Source organism: Phasianus colchicus, chromosome 3 (assembly GCF_987193195.1).
Source record: "Phasianus colchicus chromosome 3, bPhaCol1.hap1.1, whole genome shotgun sequence".
NCBI classification, from domain to species: domain Eukaryota; kingdom Metazoa; phylum Chordata; class Aves; order Galliformes; family Phasianidae; genus Phasianus; species Phasianus colchicus.
The window spans coordinates 10,946,458-10,963,732 of NC_143438.1; the positions used below are offsets into that span (position 1 = coordinate 10,946,458).

The following is a 17,275-nucleotide window of genomic DNA, read 5'->3' on the forward strand; positions in this document are numbered from 1 at the left end:
TGGTAGAAACTCATTTGTTCGAATATTACACAATATACTGTGTGTATCCCTTCCAAAATGAAACTATGTCTCTTACATGTGTTTTTGGTCATGCATTCGTGTGTTTTTTTAATCTTGGCATTCTTTCAGCAGCTATTTCAGACTTACTTGCCAATCTATTTTAGAGCAAGTTTTTAAAAAAATGTTGTGCTGTGGTAATATGAGTAATTTTAGTGCTAGAGTGTATTTTACTATTCTAAATTGATTTAATACTTATGAAAGATGACGGAGAGCCCTGGGGACAAAAGTTTCTCCATTTACTACTTTTTTTATTTTTAAGAAGAGACCAGATAAGAATTGAATGTTTGGGAATTTCAGCTCATATTTCAAGATATCGTGTCAAATGCGTGATTCCAGTTTTGCTTTGCAGGCAAATCATTCTAGACATAAGAAACTTGTCCATGATTGTGATGAATTCAGTTCAAGATCCAGTTCTGACAGATTTTTTCCTAGGATCAGTCACTTTGCACAGCTTGTAAAATTCAGAATAACGCCTCTTCATACCCATATAGATGTGTGTCATACTAAAAAAACATGACAGACTGTGAAGTGCTCACACGACCATCACTGTGTGTGGTGACAAGTACCTAAGACAGATGTTGATGAACACTATCAATGAATGCTAGAATACTTAAACAATTGAAAATGAAGGCGCCTTTCTTGGATTGTAACATTGAAGACCACAAAAAAATTGCCCCAATTTCATTATTAGAAAAATATGGATAAAGAGATGCACTTCTCCACACTGTTTTTGCCTTGTCAGAAAGAACAGCTCGGATAAGAAAGAAATTTATTTGCCACTCAGACTTTGCCTCTCTGGAGGCATATCAGAACGTGACTGCTCAGCAGAGGGTTTTCCTTGGTAGACAGTCTATTTTGTAAGAGGATGGAGGCTTTTTTTTTCCCTCCAAGAAGAGAGGACAGAACAGGGAGATGAAGAACTAAGAGACAGTTTTTCTTTTTTTATTTATTTTTTTAAGAATACTGACAGATCTAAATTAGTGACTACTTTTTATATGCTATTACTGGTCTCCTGGGACCTGTAATTTCCATTACAGAAACCTGGCAGTGTTGCAAAGGGTGGAGAGAGAACAAAAGTACAGTCAAGAATCACATTCCATGTATGGCTCATCACAGGACTTGTAAATGTTGCTCTTTTACTATGCATGTCACCACAAAGGTGGCCAACAATAGGGAGAAAGTTTTGACTCCCTAAGGATTTGTCCAGGCAGGTTGCTCTAGAATCTGCTGGTTCCTGAATGCCAAAGGTCACCAGCTCCCTCTCTGAAAGATAAATACTGGAAGTTTTGGTGCTGCAGTTTCACGTGTCCTTGCAAAATGTGTTAATATTATTTAGGATGAATATGGCTGTCATCGTGTCACTTTTCAAAAAGAAAAAAAAAATGTGAATGGAAGAATTTATTTTAGCTCTGAGTAGTAGAAGACCTGTGATATGTAGTTGTATTCTTCTAAATTGATCCAGCAGAGGGCAATAATATGTCAATACAGTAGTTAGTACTCAAGAATTAGATATGGGGGGAGAGGAGGAGGGGGAAAGGAGGGTAATAGATTTTTTGAAAACCTTTTCCTGAGTATTACTGGAAGTAGATTGAAGCGTAGAGTGCTGTGAAATCTTCAGCATTCTTTGTGAATCATTGTAAAACAAAAAACAAAAAAACCCCAGCAAACTGCATTATCCCCTATTAAATTAATATTTTAATTCTATGAGTATTAACTCCTTATATACAAATAGTATGCTAAGTTTTAAGATGCACGTCCCACAAATTACAGTTAAACTTTTAGAAATAAATTGATGTTCTTCTGTGTCTGCATGCACACAGCCTAATTAAGTTTGGCATTTTCTTATGTTCATCTTTTTTCTCCTACGGCAGCGACTTGCGTACAGTGTAGAGAAACCCATTGCTGATGCTGCAAAGCTCTACTGGGTGTTTCTAAGATCGGAGGAATCGGGGGTTTCTGGAGCACTAATCACTGTGATGCTTTACACAGTCCTGTTCATCATCTCATCGACAGTGTTGTACCTTTACTTTCTAAGGTATGTCTTTTTATCTCATTATTCCCAGAGGAGCTTAGGCTCAGGCTCCTTCTCCTGTAAGATAAAATAAGATGACATCAGAAAAGATGTTTCAGTGTCACATATACTGAGCCTAAAATTGCAGACAGTCGAGGTGGGGTTAGTTCCTGTAGGCACAGTGAGTGAAAGATGGAGCCATATCTCAAAGGGAATGTTATTGATATCACGAGTTTTCACAGTATCTACGAGACTCTGTTCCACTGGTTTCTAATAGTGGTGTCTGTTTTCACAGTTTAAGCTCTGAAGTGTGCATCCTTTACATGTAGGTACTTTGGAAAACCTTTTCAATGGACTTCTTAGGAGGGTTTTTGCAAAAACAGAAAAACTTTAGAAAGGTACGTGTGGTATGAAGTGCAAAATTTCTTCCTGTGTCCACAGCAGCCCCCAGACTCGTACGTCCATGGGATGATGCAGGATATTTGACTTGATGTGACTGAGGCTTAAACCTGGTGCATGACACGACTTAATCTGAATAATCTTTCCTTGACTTTTGTCTGTTAGCAATATTAATAGACTTCTGTTCATCATGAAATTTGAACAGTTGCCTTTCCTGCCACCTGTCTGGCATATTCCATTAACTGTACAGGCAGTATGGACAGGTCTGGGGCACTGGAAGCAAATGAGAAAGACTGTCTAATATATTACCTAATAAAGTACTGAATGTTGCATTGCATTCACTGCAGCGATTATCAAGCAAGCACCAATAAAAATCTGTACAAAAAGGCAAGATCCGGGCAGGTGTGAGAATAGCAAAGCTCAGTATGCTCCTTCCATTTGACAGAACCATCCCTCGGTCTCCTTTGCACAAACTCCACTGCAGCAGGCAGAAAAAGATAAATGGCAATCTACATTTCTGCAAAGTATTTCAAAGCTCCTGCTTTCCTGGAAGCTGTACACAACTCCAACGAACTGGTAGTCTAGTTAATTAGTTTTTGAGATGTTAATGCCTTCTTAATCATCGACTTAATAGTTTTGAATAGCTTCATAAGTTTTAGCTGCTGTCGTTTATTACTCAGGAAAATTAATTTAAATTAAAACATTTGTAAGGCAGGTTTTTATGAGAATATTACCAACATCTTCATTGTCTGGGGAACAGGTGCAAGATCATCAAAGGTTCCTTTCCTTCTGGATCAATTTTCCCATAATGTTTTCCAATAAAGGGGTGGGGAGAGAATGTTACTGGGGGAAAAATGTTGTCTTAGTATGCTGTGTTTTTAAAATGATTCATAGCAAAATACGAAAGCTAAGGGAAGATAACAAAATCTGTTATAGTGCGTAAGGTCTTTGAAGTTTTTTGCTTGATTACAAAAAGAAACATTTTGAATACTGGAGAGTGTGCAGAGTAAATTTATACTGTGAGCTTCTGAAATTGGATCAACTTTTTATCTTTTTCTTCCTTATCTGTCCACAGCCTAGCACAGTGAAGACCTGGCTAGGGCTCTTCAGCAACATGTTATCCACTAATGATAATGTTAAAACAATTTCAAATATCTTTAAGGAAAACATCTCTTCAATTCATAACCTTAAGTGTGTTCCCTAGAGGTTGATATTGGCTTTTGTTTCTAAGGGAAAATAGTATGATAAACAAGGCAGTAATCCCCCTTGGTGGGTGTATACAGCATCCCCAGATGCTGTATCCCAAAAATATTCCAAGAGTAGAATGTTGCTGGACTCAGAAAACATGGTTTTTGCCCTTACAACCACCGCATTGTAAGGCGGATTCTTCTCTTATATGATGAACCAGTACAAATCTTGAGATGTGTCTTCTGTGTCTGCAGAAACCCACCCACGGGAAAGAGCTGGGTGGTAGAGTTGACTCCATTGATTAGAGTTACTCAGCCATTTGCCATTTAGCAGAACTGCTCAGTAGAGTACAAAAAAGGAGATAAGAACGGTGAACTCGCCAGGGTGCCAAAGCAAGTAGGGGAAATGTCTGTTTTTGCCACAGCTCGAGAGCTTCCTGGTAGCACTGATGAACAACTGGGAAGCTACCAAGATCAAGATAATAGGCAACTTCTTGTGTCTTCGTAAAACAGCATACCTCAGTATAATTGGCTCTTCTTGGATAACTTGAAAGTCTGTAGTACATCTGCGAAGGAGGGATATTCTAATTACTTTATGAAAAAATGAAGTAGCATTTGTTGCAGTTCCTTCATTTAAATTCCACTAGACATTAGAAACAGTCAGTAATTTGTTGTTGAAATGTTTTCTGCACTGTGAGAAAATGCAGACCTATTTCAAACTGAAAGTGTCTGCTGGAAAGTGTTTATGTCTAAATTTCCTGGTATTGGATTTTCTTTTTCTTTCTTTCTTTCTTTCTTTTTTTTGGAAAAGCCTCAAAATTCGACATTTTTCAAGGCTAACAACAAAATGGTTTTAATGTTTTTACAGCTTTTTTTTTTTTTTTTTTCCAAAAAAGTGTGTGAAAGGAACAAATAAGGGTGCAATAAATTGTTGTAAGCATTCTTCTCTTCAGTTTTTTGTTTGTGAATTTTTCAGAAATCCTTTTTTTTTTTTTTTTTTTTTAATCTTACCCTGGATAGTAAGCCATTTCAATCTTTTTTTTATTTTTATTCTTTCTGACAAATTAAGGAACTTGTAAGATTTACTGGGTCTCTCATATCTCTAGGAAATAGCATCTGAATTTTGCTTTGCTCTATTACATTAGCAATATAAATTATTACTACTGTATCTGTAAAAGCCATGTGCACATACAACAAGTGTTTTATTAGTGGTAATGACATAAAAAAAAAGGAATAAAATCAGGTGTCAGGAGCAGGCTGAGTACATTTGGGCAAAAGGAACAAAGCTGGAAGACAGGCTTCACGATTCCTAATTAATTCAAAGTTAATTATATTGTTTATTACCATGCACTTAAAATCTTCATATAGAAAATGTTTATGGCAGCAAATAGACAGTAATTTAACTGCATTAAATTTTGCTTTGTTTAAAATAAGAATGTTACATTAAGTGAGTTTAAATAAATGGTGAGGTCTTGTTCTTGTTTAGCAAGATAAGTGGCAAGTCATTGAAACTGCTGACCTGGAATTTCAAAGATTAACAGCATACAAAATCATTTTTCAAAATGAGCAGAAGGCCAGAGAGACCACCAGCTTGATTACTAGTTTTTCAACTAAGCACAAGACAAAATTATGGGTCAACATTTGCAAAAATGTAGTAAAATGAACATCTAACGTAATCCAGATATTAAGAGACAAATGTTTCTTTAAAGAAGCTGTAGAACATGTAGAAATACACTTTGAATGGTATTGATCATGTTTTTTTCAAAAAATTATTCTATAATGTGTTTTAAGATGCCTTAGTATCCTTCTCTACCTTGCACTGATTTGTATTCCACGCTTTGGAATTTTTTTATTTTTTCTTCATAACCAACTTCCTTATATTGCCAGGGTTACCACCATCTCAGTTAGGTTGCCTTCCATCCAGTCTCCTCTTCTGGTAAGGGAATCCCACACTGACGTCTTGGAAACTTAAACAAATAGAAAGATTGCAAGAGCCAAAACTCCTTCTGAGATCAAGTTGAAAATTTGCCTTTTGGAGCCTTTCCTTATTTCTGTTCCATGCCAAATCTCAATTTTAGGGGAAACTGTATAAACAGCTTATTGAGTGAGTTTCTCTGCAATTACTGTGTTCACTGTAAGGCACGACGTAAAGCTACTGCAAATGCCAACTTCATTCTGATCTTGTTGACAAGAATTCAGAGGGTTAAAGAAGCTGTCTTGTGCTCACTCCCAATTGCCAAGAAATAAAAGACCTGTACAGCACCACAGAAATCTGGGTATTTTGTTGGTTGCAAAGCCACACAGCAATCCCTATGCTTCTCATGACTACCCAGCTGGTCTCTGGAAAGGATGGAAAAGTTAAGGCTGGCACCAAGCAATAGCTGAATTGTAACAAAGTATGAGCATGGAAGAGAGTACAAAAAGAAGGAGACCTCAGTTCAATATCCAAGATTGAGATTCCACATTTTCTGATCTTTTTTTGGTTTTGGAATAAAAGTTGAATGAGAAAGAAGCTCCATTTGAATTAAACAACAGTGTTTTGAAGTTTTAGAGTTCATCTAAGGCTAAAAATGTGACACTAGGCTTTTCCAAAAGCCTCACAATATTTCTTGGTTTCACCTACATTAAGAAATACCACACAGCACGCCTTTCTTGTGGTAGAGAATTTTACAGTGTGGTGCTTATTCAATTCCCTACCACAGCACAGAAATGTCACAGAAAAACAAAGCCAACAAACAAAATGAACTTTTCTTACATCAAGAGTAGTTTAGATTATACAGGCTTCAGGTTTGGGGTTTTCAAAAATGATGAGTAATTCCTTTTCCATATGATGTGGTTTGCCAATTATTTCACTCTGGCACAACAGGACTCCCAGTCATGCCTAACTGAAGGTTCTCCATTTTAGCACTGGGAATAGATACGCAGCCCAAAGCTAAAAACCGACACTGGACATTTCTGAAGATCAGGACCTTCTTTGGCAGTGAATATCTTGTGACAATTAAAAGAAATTGCTGCTTGCAGTTATGTGATCCGACTCAAGTGTTGTAAAGGGCCTAGAAGGTTGGGAGGGAGGAAGTTATACGTTGGAGAACCTATGGGTTCTCTCCTTACTCATAAGCAGAAAATTTAGAAGTCTACAAAAGGGTAAGATACGCTTATTTGTATAAGGAGTCCTTTCCAGAAAGAAACAAACATGTCATTTCTGTCCATAGGCTACATAGTGAGGGGTGGCTGTTGGATGTATTTCGACGCATTCATGGTGAAGAAGGCACGTTCTTCGTTCCATTGGACTTAGAGATTTCCATTCAGGAACTGAGCTACATTATGAAAAGAGCTGAGCAGTGGAGAGGAATCAATGGTGAAAGACGGATGGTGAGTGAAAAAGAGTGATAAAAGTCAATGAATCACTAGTTCAAATTCTTTTATTTCCTGGATATTGCACATATGGACATAAATATATAAGAAAATGATTCGTAGGGGCTTTTTTTTTTCCTTTTTTTCTTTTTTTTTTCATTTTTTTTCCTTTTTTTTTTTTTAATTAAGAAGAGAATTTGATGAGAAGGGTGTATGTCCATTCTCTGAACATCCTGAGGGATTTCAGTCTGCTTAACATCTCTTTAGAGAGATACTTGACAGCATCACTGATGGCAAAAATTATCTATGCTATCTGAAGATTTCTGATTGGGTTACAGAGACTTGCTCTCAGCAAACTGTGAAATCCTATAGACATTTTGAATCTGCTCTCTGGAAGGGCATGGATGGGACTGACCAGAGGAGGGGGACACGAGTATAGTGGGTTAGGAGTTGTGACAGTGTCTTTCCCAGCCCTTCTAGAACTGTCCAGAAGTGTGGACTGATGTGGAACTGTGCACTGAGAGTTAGGAAAGGTCTGAAGTTGGTCTGAGCTACTTTGGTTATCAAGCAATTCTGCTTTCTTTTCTGTTAGGACGCTAGCCTCTAAGCCCATATCCAGATTTTAAGCTGTGTTGTGCAGGAAATATATTTGTGTTTGCAAAGTGTCTGGTGTTGGGGTTCCCATCTACAAATGAAGCTTCTGATCATAATGGCTTGCAAAGAATTGAAAACACCTGAAGCTACATGGTCAGTAATCTGCAAGGTGTATTTTCTTCCTTGTTCTCCAGCCACCTTTGCATCATCATTATTAATTACCATAGAACTATCTCAAAAACAGCTCATGAACAATAATTAACGTGCTCATCAACTGGATTAATACATCTATGACTGCCTCAGAACACAATGCTTTGCTCAGCAATTCTTCTGCTTCAATGTAAAAATGAACAGATTCTAGTTAGGAAGGAAATTATCCCTCTTAAGCATGTCTGAGTTGTTTGTTTTCTTTTCTTTTCTAGCCCACTGGAACAAGTGATTTCACATTAGGGTCTGCAGGTTTTTCAAGTCTCTAAAGCTACCTCTGAAAGATCAGCAGTTTATATAAATATATAGCCTCAGTTGTCACTGCTATAAACATCTGGTGCAGTTGTAATTATTTTCCACTTTTTTTTCTTGATGACAGTTTGGACCCTGCAAGGAAAAATAAAAAGGTGAATGTGCCAATTGAATGAAAAAGCAGATACTCAGTAAGCTTTGTTTTTCCTCAATTGCAGAGCACCAAGCTGCATTTCAGCATGGGGGAGGGAAAGCATTCCCACAGCCATTTGCCTCAGACATTCCCAGTTTTTATACAGACAGTACTTATTTGCTTTATAACAGCAAGAAAAGAAGCTTTTAGTGTCTTTTTTTTCCTCACTTAGAAACTTTTTGCAGAAAGTCAAAACAAAGCTATTAATGACTGGTTACTACTGCCTTTATTACATATTAAGTAAGGTCAAACAAAAAATATACGGTGGATCTCATTTTACATGCCAGGACAACCAATACCATATGGAAAAGGTGGTGGATAAGGCAACTGCAAACAACTGCTTTTCTGTTTTAGGTATTGAGTACGTTTCTAATGATATTACCAGCAGATCATTTCTTGTAGTAGTGCTTAAAGATCTAAGTGACAAAAAAGAGAAAAAAAAAAAAAAAAAAAATGACAAGTAGGAAAGGATGGGGGTAAAAAACAAATGGAAGAGAATGGAAATAAAAATTGCTTCTCTGTACACAAATAGTCCGCCCATGACTGACAGAAATCAGGAGTGTCCACTGCTAAAATATAGCATGGTATCATACTTAACACGACAGTGTATTATGAAACATGCCCAATGGCTGTGGACATAAAGTAAGCATCTAGTTTTGCCTCATTGAAGGGGACCTGACCTTGCTCTGAGATCCTTTAAAAAGTGTACCCAGCCCCAGTCAGATCCAGTAGCCATAAAGATGCAGTCAGAGCAGAAAGAGGACACTTCTGTGTGGCATAGAGAACAGAGCTATCTCATTTCAACAAAGTAGGATGATGCCTGCTTTGATCTCTGTCTTAAGATCCCGAATTTTTGACTCTTATTCTGCCTGCATCTGCACCAGTTTCATGCCTTTCCTTTATATCAGCCCTAGCTAAAGGCAAAGCTGTGATAGTGTCAAACATTGCTGTTCTCTGTGGGATGTACTGTTGCAGACAATATGAGCAGTAGGTTTCTCCTATTTCTCCCACTTGGCACAGAATCTGCCTCACAATAGGTAAAACTTGTGAGTGGAGAATTCTGCCCCAAACTCCTGAGCTATGTGCATGAATGTTGTGGAAAAAAAACAGTGTTCTCCAGAAACATGAAATGTCCCCCTTCCATTCCATTTTGCTTATATTTTGGTGGAAAGAGGACCACTGGACCAATTTAATTTCTTCTTTGATGAATCTAGGTTTCTAGTAAAAACATGTTCCACTCCTGAAATAAGTTCTCCACATGCAGCAAGACCAAGAGCTATGTTTTCAGGTCTTTCATGTTCCTTGGCATTACATATACTCACAGATCCTTTTTTTTCTGCCATGAATTTGCATAAGGTATTTGTCTTATCCCTTTCTTTATGCATGTCTAGTTGTACAAGGTAATCAGTATGGAAGACACATCACTAGGCCTTATTGCGTGCATTATTAATGTGTTAATTTTTAAATAAGATACCAAATTAACTGTGAGCAATTTTTAAAAAGAGAAGCGTGAGCATATCTTATATCACTCCATATAAAAAATATGCTTTAAATGGAGGTCATTCGAGTAAATAGTCGGTCAAACCTTCTGGAAAAAAATAGGCCTGTGTCTTTGCAGTATTTTCTTGCTATTAACCATGTGCTTCTCATTTTTATTCCCTGGATTAAAAATTGCCCCATAAATGGGTATTTTATAATATGCTTAATTTCCTTTTATTAAATTGATAAATGCAGCAGCAGAGGACACATTTACAGTATGATGAGAATTTAAGGTTATTGCATTTTATAATTTTTATATTGTTCAGAGAAGCGATTTGTCATTTGGGGAATGACATCCATGCCATCATTTCAAAGTATTTTTAGTCATTCTTTTGATAGGAAAAAGGTCACTTTCTGTAGACCAGGAAGACATCACTCTATTAAACTAATTTGCCTACATGCAAATTTTGTCATTTTTACCTCATTAACTATTTATCATAGAGTAAAAAAATATATATATTCATGAAGGGGCAGCTAGCAGCCTGATGGAGCTGGAACTAATATTTTGCAACTCTAATGATTTTTTGCATCCTTAATTAGATAGCATAAGGTTGATATGATTAGGTCAGGATGTAGTGTTTTTCATTAAAATACATTTTAGAAGCTGTATTCATAATCTGCCCTTGCAATTAAATAATGAGCCTATGAGTTTAATATTATCGACCCAATTATTATCCCATGGAAAAGTATACCTTAATAAATTTGTGCCGTAGGACCTTCATTAGCAACAAAACGAATTATATTTCCAGGTACACAGATTACATGGCCACAATCACATTTACACAGCAGTCTGGAATGCACTGTGGGGAGAGAGCCACCAGAGCCCGGCACAGCACAGCAACACACTTGATTATTTTGGAAGAAGTCATTTACAGTGTATTTAATGAGGCAGGCTGCAAAGAAGTAAAAATGCCACCTACAAATTCCGGCAGAAGCATGTGCTGAAACAGTGTCCTGTGAACCTTCTAGAAGGGGGAAGCATGAGCTCCCACCTTTCGTCCTGTTACAGATAGAGAGATGGATGTGACCATTTATGGAGCTTTATGGAGGTGTGCATATGTTAACTTTGTGTCAAATCCCATACTGGGGATACCAGAACCAAGAATAAATAGCAATCCATTGACCCATCCATTGACCCTCCCATTGATCAGTGGGAGATCAGGATTTCAGTATAGCTTTTTTCTTGTTGGTAGATGTTCCTAAAGTGACAATATCTCGCTGTTCTCGTCAAGCAATCACTTTCCCAAAGTAAACTAAGTGAAGGTATAAAGTGGGGGGTTTCCTTTACCCAGCCAGGTAAGAGGAAGATAATGAAAGAATGAGAAAAAGAAAAAAAGGGAAGTATCTCTAGTGAAACAGGTTCTGATTAAGGATGGTTCTGTCATGACTGAATTAGTTGTTAGGCATACAATGCCCAGTGCACCATTGTGTTCGTATTTAAAGCCTCTGAACTAGCAGGGGATGAAGGGAAAAAAATTGACTGTTATCAGTTGGGATTTAGAGCCAGGGTACCATCTCTTCTTGCAGTAGGACTTTTTGCATAGCAATACTACAGACAAGAAAAGTTAGACAAGCACTACGCTGAAACAACACCTTTAGTATACCAAGCATGTACTCAAAAACCTTGCACGTAGAGTAGCTTTCTGAAAAAATGCAAGCTGTATAGGCAAAAAGATAATGTGAAACTTACACTTCAAGTAAAGCCTGATGCACTGCAGAATTATTTTAATGAGACTAGGGCTCATTTTCTAATTCTAAAATGATATTATAGAAAACCATAAAAAATTACCCGGCAGTAGTTTTTTGAAAGGAAAATATATTTGTAATTATCTTGAACACACAAGATTACTTCAGGGCCTATTATCGACACAATTTTTGGTACCACTTTACAGTAATTTGCATTTATTACTCTCAGGCCAACTATTAATATGTTAATAAATAAGTCATTAATACTTGTTATTTAATTGCTATCTATTTATTCCTGTTCAATAATGCATTAATTACTTGTGAATAGTTGAGGGCAAAATCCTGCCCTTGCTAGTGGAATCAGCAGTGGCAGAGAGGAAACCAGTATTGGACATGTTAGCATTGCAAGAACTGCTGATCTGACAGAGTGCAAGTGCTTTAACCCATTCAGTGCAAGAGGAGAACCTTTCATTCTGTTGGACGAAGCCTCATGAGTTTCCACATAGCTAGTGAATATGCTGGGAGGACAATTGGTGTATTTTCTGTTTGAAGGTTGAGTGCTATTCTTTAGTGGATTGCTTGCCTGATTTTTGAGCAAACTGGTACATAGGAATGGATAGTGAGACTAAGCCAAACATTGGGCAAGGATGTCAGACTGTGAATCAAATAGATCTGATTATCTAAAATTTGCTATCTCCGTAGTTGCAGGGTAAATTTTACCCATGGACACAAGTAGAAGTGTTTCCATCGCCTTTCAGGAAGCGATTTCCAAAAGACAGGTGAAAAGTAGAGGTTTGTTATTTTGGGCAGTAATAATAATTAGGTAGAGGACAGATAGGAAGAGTTGGAAAGAATAATAGCATAGTTCAGAATTGTGGGATTCTAAAGGAAAAGTCAGCAAAGCACAAGGTGATAAAAGGAGAAAAGAAAGGCAAGTTGTCTCAGAATTTGTGAAGAAGACACAATGATACTAAAGAAATGGAATTAGAACAGAGATGCCAGGTAAGAGAAGGTGATAGGAAAAGTGTTACACAATTGTGTTACTTCTGATTACACTAAGAGAATGCTCCTCTTAACAAACTAAAAATGTTATCACCAAGTTAGAGATCACTGTGCTGCAATGGACAAATGAAAACATGTTGAGAGAGCAAAATAATAGAAAGTGTTAATTTTCTTTGTATTTTTCCTCTTTTCTCTTTACAAAATCTTTCCATGAGTTATACCTTATATGTTTAAGTTCTATCTCATACCCTGTGTATATGAGATTTAACGTCTTTAAAAACAACATATGGCTGTGGTGAAAGATAAGACCTTATAATTGTGGCTTGTGGTTTCTTTTCCCCAGATTAGTTCCGGTGATCTTTGGGAATCCTAGCAATTTGTGAGTTCATGATCAAGCTTTTTCCTAAGCATAACCTATACTATAAAACTTTCTGAAACCACTCAATGGAGATCTCCACACAATGTTGCCAGCAATTTGGATTTTACCCAGAATCAAAAAGGGTTTTTTTTTTTTTTTTTGTGCTCTGAGAGTACAATAAGAGATCAGTAAGAAGCAGTAAAGCCAGTTTTGAGCATATGCAGAAATATTAGCAGTAATATGGGATTTCATCTTTTAGCCCGTATGAATAAGCCATTAGATTTATCTGGGCTAACACATAGTTGTTTTAACTAGTACCACTAAACTCTGCTACTCTGAGACAATTCAGCTCAGCAGATAGAGATGACAATCTAGGTAATAAAAAATAATAATCTTTCTGCTACAGAAATTGTTGCAGGAAAAACTTTACTGATTTGCGGTCAACATTGACTTCATTAGGGCCAGCATTTCTGTCTATCCATGTAAGCAAAGGAGAGGGGAGGAAATAGGGCCACGTCTCACTGAACTTCTTTGTGATCTGTGTATTTAATGTCAGATTCTCATCTGGGGTAAATTATTGAAGGCAGAGTCTATATCTTTTTGAGTATTGAATGGTGATTGAAAGTCATGAGATGAGCAGAGGGAAGGAAAGCTCAGCCCGCTGATAGAATGTTAGAAAAAATAAAGCAAAACGTAAGGTCAGAAAAAGAGTGTAGCATTCCATGGTCTCTTAGGTTTAAAATAATACTAATTCTTCATGAAACTTTGAGACCTTTCTTGGACTGTACAGGATCAAATTGACTAAATGGCTCTGAAACACTTCACTTGCTGTTCTTTTAGAGTATTTAGTTCACAGGGAAGTGAAAAGGAAAAAAGAGGGCCGGATGCATTAGGAATGGCCAATTCTTCTGGCTATATCCAGGTATGTCATTAAAATCTCACAAAGTTGAGTATTAATTTGTCACAAATTGTGTATGTTTCATCTTCTGCAATAAAGAAGATGATACAGAGTAGGTAGAACAATAGGTACTTTTGCCCCAGTAGTTATGTCTGACAAGTGGAACTACACTGAGCCAGTAGAGTAACACTGTATAGGCCTTTCTTGAGGCTGTGTTGTATCCTTCTTAAGGAAACAAAAATTAACAATGGATGAAAGAACAAAAAGGTATGTGAGCTACTCTGAATCTGAAGCTCATATGGCAACAAATTAATAGAATTTCAAAAAGATAAATTCTGCAGAGGAAAGGTTATGTATAGCGCTTCTTTTCTTGATTTTCATTTGATATATGATAAGACTATGCATTGAAAATGAAATGATGTAGTCAAAGCCCATGGAATTTGTTTAGGCAGGATTGTAGACACAATCTTGTTTTTAGAAAACATATATTGTTTCCATCTTCAAGAACTAATTTGTTCAAGGCTCCTTTGCTATCCCTATTATATGCACAATATAGGATTTCCAGACTGAATGGTAACAAATCATTTTAATCCTATAATCAATACATGAATTATATAAAGGTGTTAGTGCAGATGGAAAAAATTAATTATCTGCTGACATCCTTCTGATTACTATACTGGCAGAAAGGTGTTAATTTCTGTAATACTTCAACAGATATCCAAACTGTTTTGTCAGAGAGGTTGGACAGTGATGGAGGAGGAGTACACTTAACTGTAATTTTTGTAGTAATTCATGGGAAGCTTTATTGACACGTGCTAATGGCACTTGATTGCCCTCAAGAGGTTTTCACAACAGAACTCTGCAAGTGCCACATCAAGGTTTGCTCAGTCAAGTAGTTTTTTTCTTCTTGCATCTAGATAATTTGTGACCACAGGCAAACTTTTGAAAATCCAAGGTGGTTTGCAACAATCCATCGGGGTGAATCTGTCATCAGCTGGCTGGTACAGATTGGTGCACTAATGAAGAGCAAGCTCTTGGTGTTTTTTGTCATTTCTGTGCAAGCAATCCATTTCATTTCTCCTCAGTGGCAGGGCATGTTATACATCTCATCCCATATAATCTGACTTACATTATAATTTGATTCATACACATCCTTTCCACAGAGATTAATTAGCAGCAGATTTTAAGTTTGCAAGTGAAAATATGATAATTAGTTTTCTTGGAATGTTAACATTTCAACACTTCGGGTTCTCTCCATCTTTGTCTTCAATGAAGCTGCAGTAAACGAGCACTATTTCTCTTCTAAATCAGACTCCTGTGTGGTTTGAAATACAGACATTTTCATCAAGCTGGATAATTTCCATACAAAATTTACTAGCTTATGAAATATTGCAAGAGTAATTCATACAGCAACTCCCTCCTCCTCCTGGAGGATGAAGTATGTATGATGTGAGCAGTTCTGAAAACCCCCAGGATAGTCACTTATTTAACAACAGTGATTTCTATTCTTTGTAACAAAAATCAGCTGACTCTTCATTTTTGCACAAAATAGAATTAGCCAATAGGTCTCTTGTACAGTAGTTGTGTAGTGTTATAAACATGGTTGCATTAACATCTTTGACTCTGCTCTCATTTATTTTGTTGGAGCGTATAATTCAAGCATTGGTGCATACAGTATCTCTAAGTCTAGTAACTTAGCATGGCTCTGACTAGAATTTGCCACTTACCTGAATAATGAGAACACTCAAACAGTTAGAACAGTGACTAGAAATGTTGCATGAAAGATCAACCCCGATGATTTTAAGACAGTGTAATTGCTAACAGATGGGGTTTAAGAAGAAACTTGTATTATGGGAAAGTTATTGTATTTTTGTCAGTTACAGGTAGGGTAAGTGATTAAAAGATAATATTGCTTAAATATTTGTGATTTATCCTCCTTAATGTATTAATTTATATATATATATTTGGCAATGATGTGATTTTTAAAATCCTCAATCTTCTGTAATTACTGAGTCTATCTCAGCTTCTTATATCTTTAGCATTACTTATTCTCTGAGCTTGGGCAGGGTAGTGTAGATGCCCGTTGATCTTGGCAGGAAAGTGGGGTAATTCAAATGTTTCTGCCAATGTTCCCATTATATCTAGATCAGCATGTGGTTATAAGCTTGTGTTTGTGATTGTATGAGGTACACATGCCAATTATGTATATAATTGCCACCATGTTTTCACAGATTGGGTTTTAAGCTTTTTCCTTAAGAGGAAATGGGTCTCCTAGTGTACTGTTGACTGTCATGCAAAAGTTTGTTACCAGAGAGTGAAATACAAGTGCATTAGAGAATACTTGAGTAATGTTGTAAAACTGGCACTTAAATTATTTTGCTTTCTAGTGGTGACTTTCAAATGTTCTGGGACCAAATAGTATTTTTTTCCTTTAAATACAAAAATCCTGGAGCAATTGCAGGGACTATTGAAGAGACATAGTAAAGTGAAATTTCCAGCCCAATGAATGGGACAGGAGGGATACAGCAGGAACTGAACAAATCTTGGCTGTATATAAGAGTAGCTGCAGGAAAGCCAATGCAAAGGCTAAAGTCTTGCCTCTGTATCTATCCACACAATGAGTTTATCAAAGATATACGCTTGTTTTCAAGCCCATATGTGCCTGCCCTCTTCATGTCTTAATCTGAACCAAAATAATCTTTGTGCCCAATTTTACAGGTAAATTTTTGTCTGAAAAGAAGTGTTGGTAGAGCACAGGTAGTCTTACAGAATTCAGTATGCTTACATACACTCATCTATCCTGGTTTAGATATGCCAGTCTGCGACCACAGGATGGGCTACAAAACAGAGCTTTGGCTCAAGATTTGAAATAGTCACCTTTTCAAGCTGAACAGAATTGGATGCTGAGTTAGATTTCCTCTGCTGACACTTGACAGCTCTCACCAGAGCTTATTTGTCCAGAGCTTATTTGCTAGAGCTCTCTGAAGGGATCGTAAATTTCTCATCCACTGCAGTTTTTCTATCTTAGTGATTATCAAGGCTTCTAAAATAATAACTATTTCCTGGGTCTGTTTGAAATCTGGCAGAAGTGTCTCTGAGGCCAGCCAGCGAGACTTTGTTGTTGCGTGCAGCCTTGTTTTCTCCTGAGCCACAAAGTGGGAGAGGAAGCTATGCCCCAGGGAGGTAAGGTTGTAAGGAATTCCTGCCAACAACAAAAAAGAGAAGGAGGCAAATTGACTGTTTTATTAGGAACATGATCTGTAGCGTTTTTCATCTGGAGAGGGGATTGTTGCATGTTGATGAATATGGGTATCGTATCACAAGAGTGCTAAAATGCCCCTGAGCGAGTGTGTTCCTTCTGCTCCCCTTCAGCAGCTCCTACTATCCCAACCACTGACCTGTGAAATGTGGTCACATCCTCTGGATTTTTCATGTATTTTGAAAGCTGTGCTTTTCATCCTGCAAAATATTACCCTAAACAGTTAATTGGGAATTATATGTACAAGGATATGAGCATTAATATTAATGGGAAATC

The 17,275-nt window shown here is 37.0% G+C and overlaps 1 protein-coding gene across 2 annotated transcripts in view; it reads left to right on the top strand.

Annotated features, from left to right (window-relative positions):
* LOC116226445 (uncharacterized) overlaps positions 1 to 17,275 on the top strand; it is a 175,366-nt gene that overhangs the window by 127,144 nt on the left and 30,947 nt on the right. For both annotated transcript variants that reach the window (XM_090136955.1, XM_031589346.2), the window contains 2 exons: positions 1,932 to 2,095; positions 6,870 to 7,029. In XM_090136955.1, coding sequence (XP_089993081.1) covers positions 1,932 to 2,095; positions 6,870 to 7,029 — 324 coding nt within the window. The remainder of the gene's footprint in view (positions 1 to 1,931; positions 2,096 to 6,869; positions 7,030 to 17,275) is intronic.